Consider the following 17,140-nt stretch of genomic DNA (forward strand, 5'->3'; position numbering starts at 1 on the left):
CCCAAGCCTCCGCGGGAAGAGAGCGATCCCTGCAGAGGCTTGGGAAAAGGTCGACAACTCTGGGAAATGGGGGGGGGCACCGGAAGGATCTTTGCACCATGGTGCCGGATATGCTTAAGACGACCCTGGTGATGTAGTTTGTTGTTGTTGTTGTTTAGCCATTTAGTCGTGTCCAACTCTTCGTTACCCCATGGACCAGAGCACGCCAGGCACTCCTGTCTTCCACGGCCTCCTGTAGTTTGGTAAAACTCATGCTGGTAGCTTTGAGAACACTGTCCAACCATCTCGTCCTCTATCGTCCCCTTCTCCTTGTGCCCTCCATCTTTCCCAACATCAGGGTCTTTTCCAGGGAGTCTTCTCTTCTCATGAGGTGGCCAAAGTATTGGAGTCTCAGCTTCAGGATCTGTCCTTCCAGTGAGCACTCAGGGCTGATTTCCTTCAGAATGGATAGGTTTGGTCTTCTTGCAGTCCATGGGACTCTCAAGAGTCTCCTCCAGCACCATAATTCAAAAGCATCATGCAGTAACACCAAGACAGCCAGTGTAGTGTAGTGGTTACAGTATTGAACTTGGGAGATGAGGGTTCAAGTCCCTACTTAACCTTGAAGCTTGCCAGGTGACCATGGACCAGTCACAGTCTCTTAGCCTAACGCTACCATGCACAGGGTCATTGTAAGAATAAAATGGAAAGAGGGAGAAGAACCATGCATGCCACCTTGAGCTCCTCAGAGGAAAGCTGGGTTAAAAATGTATAAACAACAAACAAACAAACACTTTCCAGGGTGTGTGTTTTTCCACACATTGTTTCAGAAAGTGCAAATTTGGTAGGTTTGCTTTTAAGTGCAAACGAAATCAAATTTATCTCAAATCCCTAGGTGTAGCATAAGTTGCAAATGAAGTATGGCAGACAGAACACCAGCTAAATCAGAAACGAACACTCACCAGACCTCTAGTAACTGGGTTGTGTGCATATTTTGCAATTTGTAAAAGTGCAGGATGTGACTTCAGGAGCAGCAGTAGTGGACAGCAGTGCTCCCAGCAGCTGAATTGGTGCTGCTTACTAGGAAGAAGTGGGGAGCCAGTAGGGAGGTTGGTGTGGGGCAGAGGCAGAGGCAGGAGCTGGCTCTGCCAGTGCATTTGTACTGCACTGACCTCCCTACTGCTTCATCCCTCTCCCTCCTGGTAAGCAGCAGTGGCTCAGCTGTTAGGAGGTCAGGTGAGCACCACGCCATTGACTGCTGAGGAGCAGATTCCAGAAAATCTCAGCCTTTGTACATGAAAAAAACAACAACAGCCCTTATTTTAGCCCTTATTGTTGTGAAGCTGTGCTTGAAAGCATGTGGGCCTTAAAGCCAGATGAAATACATTAAGCTGCTGTTACAATAGGGTGAGCTGTTCCACATCAACAGAACTACTCTCATCTTTAGGATGGGATGATAATTTCTGTCTCCTCTTCTCATATACCTCCTCTCTTTCCTTCTGACTGTGGAAGTCAGAGCTTGATCTTTGCCATTTCCCCCCGTTTTGAAAGACTCTGCTGTGTGCCATACATGTGTGTGTACTGTACATGCACGTAACACGCATGCAATACCATCCATGCCTGCACACAACACACACCCCAAGTCTGTGTTATGTCCTTTTCACCCCACCATTTTTCTTTCACTTTCATTGTCAAGAACTTTTAAAAAAAACAGAGAGAAAGAGATCAAGTCTTTATTGATTTTAGAGCTGTAATTAATTTCATCCTTTCCGCCTTTGTCAATGAATTCTCTGCCTCTCTGCCTCATAATCTTGTGCAGTTAAAGTGGATTGACTCCAACTTCACCCCTCCCTTTGACACTGCATATCTTGCCATCCTTTACAAGCCTCAGGTGCCAGGTCCTGAAATTACTTTGGGTCAGGCTGTCACTCACTGAAAGTCTACCTCTTTGGGAAAGCTGGATCTTCCCAGCAGATGCTAGTAATCACAATAATAGCCTGGATCTTTTCAGAAACCTTATCATCTCACATGACCCAAAGCGACCCTGGATAGCTATCAACTGTGTTCTAGATCAAAACACTGCTCATTTGGAGCTGTGGGAAGTGTTCTAAGAAGCTTCCCCACAGTCATTGCAAATTTGTGGGGAGAGAGAAAAAGAAGGGAGAGGAGATGAGAAGGATCAGTGACTGGTGCACAACATATTTCATGTTTAAACCAACTGCAGAGAATGGGGCAGGCTGTGCAATAGAAAGCTGGTTGGTATTTGTGTGGGGAGCTGTGATCAATGTGAGCCTAGTAGTACCATGAGCATCAGTGTGTAGAGCAACAAGAGCAACTTTTACCTTTGTACAGTAGGTTAGTTCCTATGCACACTCACACACACACACACACACACACACACACACACACACAGCCTATCCTCCATCTAGGCAACAAGAGTCATTATCACAAATCAATGATACCTTCCAGGTAAACAAAAAACCTCAGAGAGTATGAAGCAAATCTGGTGAGAGGTGTGGTCTGGATAGAAAGGGTGTGGATTCCCCTGAAGGGAGTCCCAAGAGCCAGTTAGAGGCACATCTGGCCTCTGGACCTGAGGTTCCACACCTGTTTTAGCTTAAGAATGCTTGAGCCTCTCACTTTGTTATGAAAAAATGAGCTGCTCCTGCTTCTTTATTGAACAGGCTACCTCTACATGTCACTTTGCTGATAGGAAGCCTTCCATCCTTGCAGGTCAGAACTAGCATCATAGATCCAGCCACAACTATACAGTGACCACCATCAGGACACTCAGTCAGTGTTTGATGTACCGTATTTTTTGCCCTATAGGACGCACTTTTTCCCCTCCAAAAATGAAGGGGAAATGTGTGTGCGTCCTATGGGGCGAATGCAGGCTTTCGCTGAAGCCTGGAGAGCGAGATTTGTCAGTGCGCACCGACCCCTCTCGCTCTCCAGGCTTCAGGAAGCTCTGCGCAAACCTTGGGAGACCGGCGCCACTTCGCGCCCGCCTCCCGATGGCTGCGCAGAGCTGCCTGCACTCCCAGGGGGAGCGCAGCTCTGCGCAGCCATCCGGAGCGGGGCGCAAAGTCGCGCCCGCCTCCCGATGGCTGCACAGAGCTGCCTGCATTCTGAAGCGTGGGAAGACCTGTGCGACTTACCGCTGGCCCCCCTAGGCTTGCGGATAGCAGGCTGTTCTCGGGGCTGGGGGAAATTTTTTTTTTCCTTTATTTCCCCCCCAAAAAAAACTAGGTGCGTCCTATGGGGCGGTGCGCCCTATAGGGCGAAAAATACGGTAAATGATTGTTTTTTAAAAATGTCAAACGGCATGATTATGTGAATTGCAGAAAGTTTTCAATTTGTTACCTAACTCTAAAAATGCAACGTGGAGAACGAAAAGGTATCATCTCAGCTGCACTGCTGGCACATTAACAACTGCAATTGCTCATTAAACGCTTGACTTAAATGTGCCTGATTGTAATGGGAATTTGCCAGACAGGATGCTAAAGTAGCTCATGTAGAAGTGGAACCAAGACCAGGTTGTAAATGCTTGCAGGATGGGCCACCCCAGCATGTTCGCTAAGTTTGGGGTGTGACTTTTGCTGCTGTACTGGAAACCACAGTGAAAGTCCAAGTGCCCAGTTAACACACACTCACATAAAGTTTTGTTTTGTTTTGTGATGGAACAAGAAACAGTGGCTTTTTTCAAAGTGGCCGAGTCCTGAGCATCACTTATTTCACTTATTGAGTAGTTAATGTGCATAATAACCAGCCACTGTGCACACTCACCAGGCTTCAGGAAGTATATGTCCAGAATCCTTCTGTAAAGAAGGAATTGGGCACATCTCTCGGTCAATATACGTAAGTAATGTGATTATATCGACTGTATTTTGTTCATTCTCCAGCCAGTATGCATAATCTCCAACAGAAACTACTGTATAATAAAATACAATGCAATATAAAAGAAAACTACAACATAATGCATAAAAACAACTTTTAAAAACCCAAACGAAAACATAGCAGCACATTTTGAAACATCTTTTAGCGTCAGAGATCCTTTCCCTCTTCACCCCGCCTCTTGCAAGGCACATCCTGACCCTCACTATACAACACTCATCCCACTAACGCAAAGACATCCCACCCAAATTCTGCCTTACAGTTACACAAAACCACAGTACGAACTGCTTGTTCCATATCACTCAACCCATTCTACTCCCACACCTCACATGCATTCATCAGTACACACAAACACACCATCCCACCCAGGAGTTCCAATTATCTCCCACTCCATCACCAATCAATCTTTCTACTCAACCTGAAATATATGACAAAAACACCAAGACAACAATGATACCATCCACTGACAGAACTGTATAAAATAATACAGATTGCCACCTGTCAGTCACACCCAGGTTGCTGTCTCCCACCCAGTACTCACACGCAAGGATGAATTGTGCTCCTTCCCCACCCCATCTCAAACATTTCAACCCACACAAGGAAGAGGGAGCGGGGAGCTTGCATCTATCAGAGTATGGTGGAGGCTGGCTGGTAGAGGGAACAGGAGCACTTGGCGCTACAACATTTTATTGCAGGTATCGCTTGTGGTGCACTTTTCTCGCTGCACATTTTGGTTACATCCTGCATATTTGGGTTATGTCCTGCCCATATGTCCTGCATAGGTGTGTGTGTGTGTGTGTGTGTGTGTGTGTGAGAGAGAGAGAGAGAGAGAGAGAGAGAGAGAGAGAGAGAATGTCTGTAAGGATGATTGTCCCCTCTCTTACAGAGTTATTTTTAATGTTTACTGAGCTAATAAATGCAAGGCAAGGCACTTGGAGCACACAGTGAGTGTTGTTGTTACTACAAAACAGCCAGCAGCAGCAGTCAACCTCTCTAAAAACAGCCAACTGCTGCCTTCCAATGGTGGAAGTTTGTATGATCATCAGGCTTCACAACACCAGCTTGTGCCATGGTGTAACTCGAGGACACTGGCTAAATTGATTAGCAAAGACCTTGTTTGCTCCAGGAACCGGGGGGGGGGGGCAGCGGCAGTTTTCAAAACAAAACAATCCCTACTTGGTTGCTGAGTTTGAGCCACAGAGTGGCTCTCTGGCTTAATCCCCAACTCGGCCACCACTCGCTTCCCAGTCTGACATTGTTTGCTGGCGAGCGGCGGTGCCAGAAGGAATTAGGAGCCATTTGTCTTGTTTTCCCTCCACCTCCACTTCCCCACAAAATCTGGACATGCCCTTGAATTCAACGGTCCTGGCAATAAGTTAATGGCAGCTACTCAACTTTAACAGGTCTGTGAGTAGCTTTATCGCCAGCCATCTGTGTTGACAGCAGCGTAACCAAAGCTCAAAAGCATATTGGAATCTTTGGCCATATGGCGGCCAGGAAGGGAGAGCCAATGAGTCCAGGAGAAGAGTTTGCATTATATACAAAAGCAGGTGCCCAGAGAGGGAGGCACATCCCTTACCTGACAGCTAACAGGACAAGGTTGTCCTTGGGGTCCATACACAACAAGAGAGCCATGTTTCCATAGAATCATAGAACTGCAGAGTCAGAAGGGAATCTGAGGACCACCCAGTCCAACCCCCTTATGCATATAATAATAATTTGCTATTTACACCCCACCCATCTGGCTGGGTTTCCCCAGCCACTCTGGGTGGCTTCCAACAAAATATTAAAATACAATACAGTGGTACCTCTAGGTATGAACGGGATCCGTTCCAGAGCTTTTCGCCGCTTCTGCGCATGCACGTGGTGTCATTTTGAGTGTCTGCGCATGCGCAAGCAGAGAAACCTGGAAGTAACGCGCTCTGTTACTTCCGGGTTGCCGCAGAGCGCAACTCGAACACGCTCAACTCAAAGCGTATTCAACCCGAGGTATGACTGTAGTCTGTCAAACATTCAAAGCTTCCCTAAACAGGGCTGCCTTCAGATGTCTTCTAAAAGTCTGGTAGTTGTTGTTCTCTTTGACATCTGGTGGGAGGGAGTTCCACAGGGAGGGCGCCACTACCGAGAAGGCCCTCTGCCTGGTTCCCTGTAACTTGGCTTCTCGCAGCGAGGGAACCGCCAGTGATAACTTATACAAAGCTAAAAACCACTTAATGCTGATTTTAGGTGTTTTATTATGACTGCAGCATTTTTATTATTGAGATGTGTTACTGTAAGGTGCTTAGAGGTTAAAGCACGAGAGAAGACCTTTTCAGAAAATATCAGTCAATAAATCTCTCTAACCTGTTTCTCACCCCGTTCTGCAAAACACTCTCAACACCTTCTCCTTCCCTTGATCCTACAAAAGGCTTACTTCTTAGTCCCTTTTACCATCCTGGCCAGTAGACCAGTTCCACGTTGACTGCTGGGCCAAAGCTTTCCCATTATTTTCGACACCCTTCTTCCAAACATGTGCTTTGAGTGCTTCCTGATGAGTATTCTGTTCACGGGAATAATCTAGCCAAGCACTTTCCATTTTATGCTTTTCATTAAATCTCACCAACATCTAAATAGCAAAATCGATGCTTTTGTCAGCAGTGTGACATGTAGCAATAAGATTCCTCTTCCTGGTTTTGCTTCCCTGCCCCACTTGCCCACAAACCGCCTGGTTAGTTTCCTCATGAGAAAGCAGCACGGGCAGCAATTCAGCTCATAGGATTTTGCAGGTACATCACAATGACAACCAGGAAAAGGCATTTGAAGTTATCAGGTGGGTGACGGAGTTCCCTGTATGGAACTGCCATGTCCCCTGTTCCAGCAGACTTGGTCTCGATGGACAAATGTCATTGCCTGATATAAGGCACCTACATCTATTCCTAAATAAACATGTGTAGTTTCAGGATCTCTGGGCTTGAACTCTGGGATGGGAAGGAAACCTAGCGAGGTGCTATGGGCTGCAGGCACACAGCACGCTCAGGCACGGAGGGATTATAGGGGTGGCCAACATTGCCCTCTGCAATTGGCTGGCAGTATGGACGCGGGTGGCGCTGTGGGTAAAAGCCTCAGCGCCTAGGGCTTGCCGATCGAAAGGTCGGCGGTTCGAATCCTCGCGGCGGGGTGCGCTCCCGTTGCTCGGTCCCAGCGCCTGCCAACCTAGCAGTTCGAAAGCACCCCCAGGTGCAAGTAGATAAATAGGGACCGCTTACTGGCGGGAAGGTAAACGGCGTTTCCGTGTGCTGCACTGGCTCGCCAGATGCAGCTTTGTCACGCTGGCCACGTGACCCGGAAGTGTCTCCGGACAGCACTGGTCCCTGGCCTCTTAAGTGAGATGGGCGCACAACCCCAGAGTCTGTCAAGACCGGCCCATACGGGCAGGGGTACCTTCACCTTTACCTTTATGGAGCATCTGGATTGGCCAGGCGTGGTATAAATAGCATGATCATAGCAGTGAGTCAGGACTTCTGCCTTTGCCAGCTAAAATGGGCTGATGCTTGCTGCACTTCGAGTTCTCCACCTCAAGGTGCTGATTTCAGTGGCCTTGAGATGGATGCACCACTTTAGATTCAAGGATGGCCACTCATAGCCTTGTCATGGCCCTGAGCAACAGGGCAGATCCTAGGAGATCCTGAAGCAAGGGAACAAAGGGCATTGATCAAAACAATATTCCCCTTAAGCCAGGAAGGGACATTGACCAGTGGTCTCAAGTCCAATCGCCAGCATCACCAGGTGGACCAAGAGAAACTCCGCTTGAAATCTAGAAAGTCACTGTTGGTCATTGTAGACAATTGGATCTGTGATCTGACTCAGTAGAACACAGCTCCCCATGATTCTAGAAGCCCGGGTCTGTGTGCAACAAACTCGGTGCCTAAGGAAGAAGTCTGCCAATTTCAAGTATTTTGGCAAGAGAGTAAGAAGAGGTTGGCTGCATTTCCCTGATACTTACTAATCCTGCCAGGTCACGTCACCTTTTGAATCCATTTTGCATTGTTGCCACTGTGGTTTTGCTAATTGGGACTGGAGTTTGTTTGCTGTGTTCCTCAAAGCAAAGTTTCCCAAGAGTGTGCTTTGTTATGACACACCCAGCTGTGATCTGAGGCTGCAGTGGATCCTTCCTAACATGATCCATCGTCCCAAAGCTGCAAGCCAGGTGGCTGGAAGGCAGCTGAGTTGTCAGTCACTTTCTTAGCTTAACCAGTCACATGCTTAGTTATCACTGGACTAAGTTTCAGAGACTTGAAATGGATTCCCTCATTTCTCCCATAATGCATCTGTGTAGAACAGGAAGAACTCTCTGCTGCTGTTCTTTTCTATGGTTTCATCAAGATACCACACTGTATCCATGTCCCAGAACTTTTATTTTGTTCCTTCCCTTACCCTATGTAGAATAAGGTACTTTTTACAACAACTCCTTTCACTATTAATTTATTGTTTTTACTTAGTAAATATATATTGTGCTCTTCCTCTCAAAGCAGCTCTGTTGTTTTTAAAGACTACAAAGTGCTGAGGTGTGTGTGTGTGTGTGTGTGTGTGTGTGTGTGACAATTTGACCAAAATTGTGGAGAATCAGGGTAAGGCTCATCAGTAACGTTAAGGGAAATACACACACACCAGCTTTCCCCACTATTTGAGCACTAATGTAGATAGTAACTAAACCTTAGCGTGTGCACACACACATTTTATTCCTCTGTGCATCCAGAAGTCCTATTATTATTATTAACAATATTAGCTTTTGTCCCTGCTCTCCAAATTCACACGTGCACTCACCTTCTTAAATTCAGAGCTTTCCCATTGCAATCCTTTTCAGAATACAGTGGACGCTTGGGTTGTGAACATGATCTGTGCTGGAGGCACGTTCGCAACCCGCAGCGTCCGCATCCCGCAGCACAGTGCCGCGTCTGCGCACATGCGGGTTGTGATTTGGCACTTCTGCGCATGTGCAAAGCACGATTTAGTACTTCTGTGCATGCACGAGCGCCGAAACCTGGAAGTAACCCAATCCGGTACTTCCAGGTTTTGGCATGTCTGTATCCCGAAATGCGCAACCTGAAGCATCTGTAACCCGAGGTATGGCTGTATACACTTACAGAGCTTTGCACAAGGCTTGAAATTCAGGTACCACACTGAACCACATCAGGGGTGAGTGGGGAAAGGCTTCCAAGGGGCGGTTGGGAGCTCAAAGTGGGCTCTTGGTTGCTCCTTTGCTGCAGCAAGATGCACTTCCAGCTGCCCATCTTCTGAGCCTGTTGATACCTCCCTTTAGCCTGTGGATAGTGCTGGTTTGGCTGAGTCACGTACTGACACTCAGAGAATGGGTTTGCTACTAGTATGCAAGATAATACATAGCACTTATTCCATAAGCCATGTGCTCCATAGTTAATAGGTGAAGGGGGAATCACAGTTCCATTGTCTTTGATTTATCCAGTCTCCTCTGTCCGTACTAAAATCAAGTCTTCTAATTGCAGTGCCCAAACCCTCAAGGTGTATCAGGTTGCTAAGGCAGATCAGCTGAGAGGAAGACCCTCTTTTGCACCCAGCGGGGCTTTAAAAATATATATACCTATATCAACCCACCGAATTTAAGGGGCAGGTCTGGGGAATAGGTGGAAATGGAAGAGAGTATAAAGGAAAGGAGGGGGGAATGAGCCTCCAGCTGTTAGTTGCTGGAGTGAGATCATATTGAACTAAACCGCAGTGTAAACTTTATTAAAGGTCACACTAATGAATGGCTTAATTCTAGAATTATAAATTAACTCATGTGGCTTTTCCTTTGTGAACAACTGTGCTTTTCTGGAGCTAACCAGCTCTCTAACATACACACAGTGTGTTGAGCTGATATGGTTATACTGCCACCTGCTGATTAATGCCACTATTTACATCTCAGAACTGCTCCAGAGATGGATGTGCAGAGAGATAAGCTTACTGAAAGTGAAGGGAGTGGGGAGTGTGCCCAAGTACACTGCCTTGTGTGAAATTTGCATACATGTTTGTTCACTTCAGCTTCCAAAAGGAAGAGAAGCTTTCAAAACTACTGTCTGGAGCCACAAAGATAAGTCCTTGCCGAAGACCACCTAGGCTGGGATGAGATCTGAAGCAGTGGACTCAATGGAGGCAGATCCATTCGGGCAAATCAGGCACTGCCCCAGCCAGCTTAATCTACGCTAAACCAATCCCCACCAGCCTGCCTTCTTACAACCAATCAGGAGATGGTTCTGTCTCTCATAGGCTCTGGCTCCACCTACTGTTGGTCTCCCTGCCTTACACCCCATCAGTTCCATGGAGCAACAGCCACCACTGAGTGGACTTCCTAACCCACACTACAGCACCTCCTAGTGTTGGATGGTGGTGGCACAAGGGTTAAATCCCTGCTTCTCATTCCTCAAGTGATCAGCCCAAGATCTACTGTAGGCTTGAACCTGAGCACGCAGAGCTGCTGACTTCAACACAATTAAGTTTTAAGACGGGACCACAGCTCATGGACATAGTACATGTTTTGCATGCGGAAGATCTCAGATTCAGTCCTGAGCATCACTAGGCTGGCTGAAAGGAGAGATAGCCCACTGCCAGAATGTGGTCCCCTCAACAACACAAAAACATTCCCCTTCCCTGCTTTGGGATCTGAACTGCAAAGACAGCAGGGGATTGACTATCATCAGCCCCTTTACAAAGGAACCAAAATGACATTTTTCAGGATCAACAAGGAAACCACAAGCTATTTAAAGGCACAGGGTAGTATCCAATGAAATTCTACTCAGAATAGTCCCACTGAAATTAAGGAACCTAAGTTAATAATGTTCATTAACTTCAGTGGCTCTACTCTGAGTAGGACTAGCATCAGATACAACCCCTTAGATTGTACTCACCTGGGTACTGCCTTAGACAGCATCAAATGGCCAATGCCAATACACACACACCCAGGTTGGGCTGGGGGATGGGGGATAAATTCAATGAAGTTTACATTTAAACACAAAGCTATCAAATTCATACTTTATAAAACAATCCCCTTCCCCAAAAAAACAGCTTCCTTCAAATTCTGCACATCTCCACATTTTGCAATGCAGTTACCCAGCAAGTAACGTGCATAAAAATGCATATACCTTGGTTTTTGAATGCCTTGGTACTTGAACATTTTGGCTCCCAAATGCAGAAAACCCAGAAGTAAGTGTTCCGGTTTTCAAACATTTTTTGAAAGCTGAACATCCAATGCAGTTGTCGGCTATTGTTTCCGGGGCGCCTGCACCAATCGGAAGCTGCGCCTTGGTTTTCGAACGTTTCAGAAGTCGAACAGACTTCCGGAGCGGATTACGTTCACGAACCAAAGTACTACTGTACAATGGTTAGTGTGCATCAAAACGCACATATTAATGAAAATAGCAACAAAAAATGTGTACACTGAGTCAAATTGCATACAAAAATAGGTTTATTGGAGAAAATTCACACCAAAATGCTGTCAAATTTTATTTTAAAAAATCCACAAATTGCTGCTGAAATGTGGAGAGCTCAATTTAAAATGGGAGGGAAATGGGAAACTGAGAGAACCAAAATTGACAGATCCTTCCAACCCTAATCCCAGACCAGGTTATAGTGTATCCAGGGCCAACCACAGCTGGTGCAGAAAATTCCACAAGCCCCTCTCCCTACTCCCTGGCAGTAAGATAGTGTTGAATTAAATAACTAACAATTTACAGCCCTTTTGTGACCCTCAAAATTAGCAGCCTAGAGATCTCTCTCTGCATATGCACACACAATGCAGGTTCTAAATTTCCTTACCCCTATCCTTTTAAACTGAGAGGCCAGGACTGCAGTGCAACTGGAAATTCAGCCCACAGAGAGGCCACATTGCCCATTTTGGCTGGTGTGTTCTCTTTTCTCCCCCCGCCCCAGATTTAATACTTTTGACACATGTATTTATTCTATTGAATCAATTGATGCTACCAGCATTTTTTTTTCCACCTCCGAGCAAAACAAAAAAACAGGTGCCTTAATTTATTGCATTAAATAGCTGTATCAAAGACTTTCTGACAGATCAAGAGAAACTGCTGCAGGGGAAGGATTTCTGCCACCATTTGCCAAGCTTTTTTAAAAAAAAGGAAAAGAAAGGAAAAGAAAAGCTAGACGCCAAGCAACAATCAGGACTGTATTGTAGATTTAGAATTGTGATTAGCCTCTGCATTCAGCAGCCCCAGACTTCAGTGGCAAAGAGAAAAATGGGAATGCTGAAGAGAAGAGATCAATATCTAGAGGAGATAAAAGGCAACAGAGAAATTGGCTGATAACTATTCAGATCTCGTGCATCCCACCTTCCTGAAAGAAGGGTAATTAAAGCCATATTCTAATTAACTTGTACTTTGCCCCCAATCAGAAGCATCCTTTGCAGAAAAACTAATGAGGCTGGGAGAATGGGTTCTTCCTTGTGGATCCGTCTGTCTAAGTAAAATAGAAAGCAATCTTTAATTTGGGGCAGGAGAGGAGGGAAATGAGACAAAAGCTCTCTGAATGGTTGGGTGCTAAAGACTTCAGACCCCTCAACTGGTGCAGGTGAGAATCAGTGACCCACTGCAGAAGCTCACAGCCAAACCATACCTGCTCTGCAAATATGTGCATATAAAACTCAACACTCGCTTCAATTAGGAAGGGGTGGTTTTGAGCAGAGGAGTTGCGCTACTGAGCTTCTGCTACAACCCAGATCTAAGAGGAGGAGGAGGAGATTTGCTGACAGCAGCTGGATGATTCCATCCTCCTTTCTACCCTGCTCCCTGTCCAAACTGCCAAAAATGCTGGATATGGGGGTGAGAGGGAAGAAGGCATTTGACAACCAGCAGTGCCATTGAGGTATCTGACAACGTTCCTGCTGCCACAGGCTGAAAGACGAACCCAGATTAATTCCATGGATGGGCGCTTCAACAGTATTTGCTAATCTGCCTCTCCTGTTTGCAGATGGACAGGAGCGAGTTCCAGCAGGATTCGGTCCTCAAGCAGCTGGAAGTGCTCAAGGAGGAAGAGAAGGAGTTTCAGAACTTGAAGGTAATTGACTACAGCAGGGGTGGGAAAGATGTGGCCCTGGAAATGGTCCTGGACTTCAGTTCCCATCAGTGTGGACACAGTGCCCAGAGTTGATGGGAGCTGTAGTCCAGACAACATCTGTAAGGCCACAGGGGCTCCTTTCCTGGGCAACAGGATACTTACTACTTTACTCATGCAGGCAACAATGCTACCTTGGGGTTAACAGATCTAGGGATTCCTTAGTCACCTGTATCAGGCAAGCGGTAAGGAAAACAAGTCAAGCCCGGTTTAAGCCAATGAAGCGCCACTAGAATCAACATCAGTACAATAAGCTCAAGTACTTATCACAGCAGGTAGCCATGCTTCTTCATTATACCATGAGAGGCTGGTAACCACCAGCGCCGCCACCTTTTACAAAGCAATTAAAGTGAAATTTGGGGCAATTCACACAGCCAGACTCAATCATATTGAGAACATGAGTGAGAGTGCGGCCCAGAGGAGTTCAGCATGTGATGGCATCATCCTGTGGTTACATCAACAGCCCCCCAGTTCAGTATTCAAATCGGTAGCTACTGCAGCGCTCAAATGCCTCCAGCGGCAGCTTGGGGAACAATGTGCCAAACTCAATGTAGATCTGCTAAAACCACGTAACGCAAAACTCATTGTAGATAAGATATACTAAAACAGAGGCAGGGAACCAATTGTTGTTGTTGGGATACTGCCGGGGAAACGGGGGCATCAGGCAGGCCCCCAGCTGGCTCCAGCCACCGGCCGGCAGCCAGTCTCCCTTGGAACAGCATCAATCAGCGACATGAGCCTCAGATACGTTTAGAGACCCGTGCACGCTCTATCAGCAGAGTGTGCAAATCTTCTTACAGCAGAAGAGGCGGACAGAGAAATGTGTAAGCATAATGTATAGTATTTTATTCAGCATAGTTCAAGAACAGAGGAAAACATGTCTGCTTCCCTTCGTCTCCAGCAAAACAGCAGTAACCCAAAAGCTATATACAAACGGAAGTGCTGGAAGTAAACAGGCATGTGACACAACAGTCATGCCTGTTCCCTTTTAAGGTAGAACAGAACGATATCCTAACAATTATCTGCCACCACCATCCCTGCAGGCCAAGTGTGACAGGTGGGTGGGGCCACTTGCTTGTCAATCACCTGATGCCAGAATGATATCTGATGTCCTTTCTTCCCTGCCCGCATGATTTGAAATACAGGCGGCGACCATTTCCCTCTTCCGGGTCCAAAAGTACCCGCGTGTCGGTGATCACATGTCATTTGGACACTCCTAAAATGGCTCCTACTTGTACTACTATTTAAGAATTTGCACCTGAATTTCCTTCCCCTCCCACTTCCCTTGCTGTCCCTTTCCCCTTGTATGTTGTGTTTTTTAGATTGCAAGTCCGCAGGCCAGGAACTGCCTTGTTTAAATTTATTGTGTGTAAGCCACTCTGGCTGAATGCTGGGGTAAAAAAACACAGTCGTACCTTGGATCTCAAATGCCTTGACTCCCACATGATCGAAACCCGGAAGTGAGTGTTCCAATTTTCGAACGTTCTTTTGGAAGCCGAACGTCCAACAGGGCTTCCGACTGAGTGCAGGAACTTCCTGCAGCCAATCAGAAGCCGCGCTTTGGTTTCCGAACGTTTTGGAAGTCGAACGGACTTGCGGAACAGATTCTGTTCGACTTCCAAGGTATGACTGTACTCTTAAATAAAGGCGCAGCCAACAGTATAAACTGTTAAGTTGAGGGTGAACATCTCAGACGACACAGCGATTCTTCAAACAGCTCTTGTTTATCCACAGGCCAGAACAGAACTGAACTGAAGGGTTCAGTCAGCCTGCTTATATAGAGCTCCAGTACAACGTAACTGTAACAATTTTCTAAAACTATCCAATCACTGAACGTCACTTTCGATCCCTTATTTGCATAACTATCTACAGTATCCCCTGCTGGCCCAGGGTGAGAACTTCAGTACATAACATAAACCAAGAAGTCTAAAACACAAAACACGCACCCTGAGCCAAGAAATAACTCTCCCCCCCATTTCTTCCAGGATCCCACTAATGGTTATTACAGTGTGAACACCTTCAAGGACCACCACTCCACTCCCACCATCTCCCTCTCAGGCTGCCAGCCGGACCTGAGACCAGCCAACAAGCAGCGTGTGCCCACGGGCATGTCCTTCACCAACATCTACACGACCCTGAGCGGGCAGAACCGCCTCTACGACTACAGCCAGCGCTTCGTCTTGGGCATGGGCAGCAGCTCCATTGAGCTGTGCGAGCGGGAATTCCAGCGGGGCTCCATGAGCGACAGCAGCTCCTTCCTGGACACGCAGTGCGACAGCAGCGTCAGCAGCAGCGGCAAGCAGGACGGCTACGTACAGTTCGACAAGGCCAGCAAGGCCTCTGCCTCCTCTTCCCACCACTCCCAGTCCTCCTCTCAAAACTCAGACCCCTCCCGGCCCCTGCAGAGGAGAATGCAGACCCATGTGTGAGGAGGATGGGACTGGGACATGGAAGCGGTGGTGGGGAGAACGAGGAGGAAAAGGAGCAGCAGGCTGGGACGTTGGAAGAAGGCAAGCTCCCCTCCCAGCCTGAAACCCAACCCTGCCACCAGCCGGGGTGAAGGGGCCTCCTGAGGTCGGCCGGTACTGGGTGGGTGGAGGTTGTTTGTGGTTTTATTTGCATTCTAGTGACTTTTTCTTTATAATGCCTCAAGGCACTTTCTCCCCTCTTCCTCACTTAAGAGGAAAAACTGCAGCCCCACACAAGGTGACGGGAGCTAGGACTAGGAGTCTGTGTTGCAGGTAAAATAGTCCATACAAAGAGACCTTCCCCTCCTGGATCTGTTGACCCTACTGAGCAGGTGGGGAGAACCTACGGCAGCTGAACCCAAACTAATTTTAAGCACAACAAAGTCTGTTTTCTTCCTGCAGCAGACTGGGCTTAGGGGGCCATGGGAGCGACAGAAGGCCCAAAGACAGGCAACTCGTTTGAGTGACTGTAGGTCGGAACAAAACCCATAAGCTTCGTTGTTTGCTTTTCCATATGTGTAACAACGGCATCCTCTTTCAGGGAAAGGGTTGGGGTTCTAGACTCAACACCACAGGAGAACCACAGGAGAACCCTCTTTCATTCCATAAAATATGAGCTCTTCTGGCTGCAGGATGTTTTGCGACAACACATGGTCTTCCTGTTGACCAGCAATTTTGTATTTCCTGATTCCTCTGAAGATTACCTCTCCCATTTTCACTTGATGGGGAGAGACATACATGCTACCTGTCAAGTTCTCTGTTCTTGGTCACTTCACAAAGAGAAGGTGACCAATGCTCCTGGTGTCTTTCCCCTCCGCTTCCTCTTCCTCCATGACATCACTTCCTGGACTGGACATTTTGGAGATGGCACACCTTCAGAGCTATCAAGTTTGCCAGCCTACTGCCCTTCCTGCCGCTTAGCCCCATTTGCAAACTGCAATCACACAAAAAAAATATTGTCTTCAAACAACCTCAAAGAGTTTGGCTTACTTTAAAGGAAGTTCCGTAGAGGGGGAGAGGAACAGTCATTAGTGTAACTTAGTGTGCACTGACTGCTTAATTCTGGTCGTCTTCTTTTTTTTTTAACTTTATTTTTGTTTGGTGTTGAGTGTTCATAATATTACAGTGTGTCTTTGGACTAAAAGCAAAACAAAACCTGGAGTTGAAAACTTTTAAAGTGTCGATTCTCAGCAGAACACACAGACAGACACACAGACAGACACGCACAACAGGAACGCTCTGGTCTGGATCAGCTGCAGAGGAACTGTTGGTGGACAGAGGACTGAGCTCATAATCTGAGTGACGTGTGACAATCACAGAGAAGGCCCTTCCCGTGGGGGCTACTGCGAGTGAACATAGAGCATTTTCTTACTGCTGCTTGTGTATTTCCTCCCCCCAGCCCTATTCTCTTACCCCCTCCCCCCAATAGCACAACTGGAAAATTAATACAAGAGTTGTTACAAGTGCCTTTGCAGTGAATTCATTTGAAAGCTTGTCAGACAGAAGGTCTCCACTGCGAAAGAGAAATCACATACACCTTTTCGGGTGAAGGGTACCTACAGAATACCCCACAATCTCAGGGCTCTTACAGATACCCTATTCACTGAAAACTCATTCTGATTTGTTTGCACAAGGGTTAAGGTGACATTGCATCAAAGCAAGTGTTGTCTGACACTTTCCTA

The 17,140-nt window shown here is 46.9% G+C and overlaps 1 protein-coding gene across 2 annotated transcripts in view; it reads left to right on the forward strand.

Moving 5' to 3' along the window:
* Window positions 1–16,921, forward strand: part of KIRREL3 (kirre like nephrin family adhesion molecule 3) — a 738,195-nt gene extending 721,274 nt beyond the window's left edge. For both annotated transcript variants that reach the window (XM_053367286.1, XM_053367287.1), the window contains 2 exons: window positions 12,847–12,933; window positions 14,976–16,921. In XM_053367286.1, the coding sequence (XP_053223261.1) occupies window positions 12,847–12,933; window positions 14,976–15,419 (531 nt within the window). In that variant the 3' untranslated portion in view covers window positions 15,420–16,921. The remainder of the gene's footprint in view (window positions 1–12,846; window positions 12,934–14,975) is intronic.
* The last annotated feature ends 219 nt before the right edge of the window (window positions 16,922–17,140 follow it).

This window comes from Podarcis raffonei, chromosome 15, assembly GCF_027172205.1.
Source record: "Podarcis raffonei isolate rPodRaf1 chromosome 15, rPodRaf1.pri, whole genome shotgun sequence".
Taxonomy (NCBI): Eukaryota; Metazoa; Chordata; class Lepidosauria; order Squamata; family Lacertidae; genus Podarcis; species Podarcis raffonei.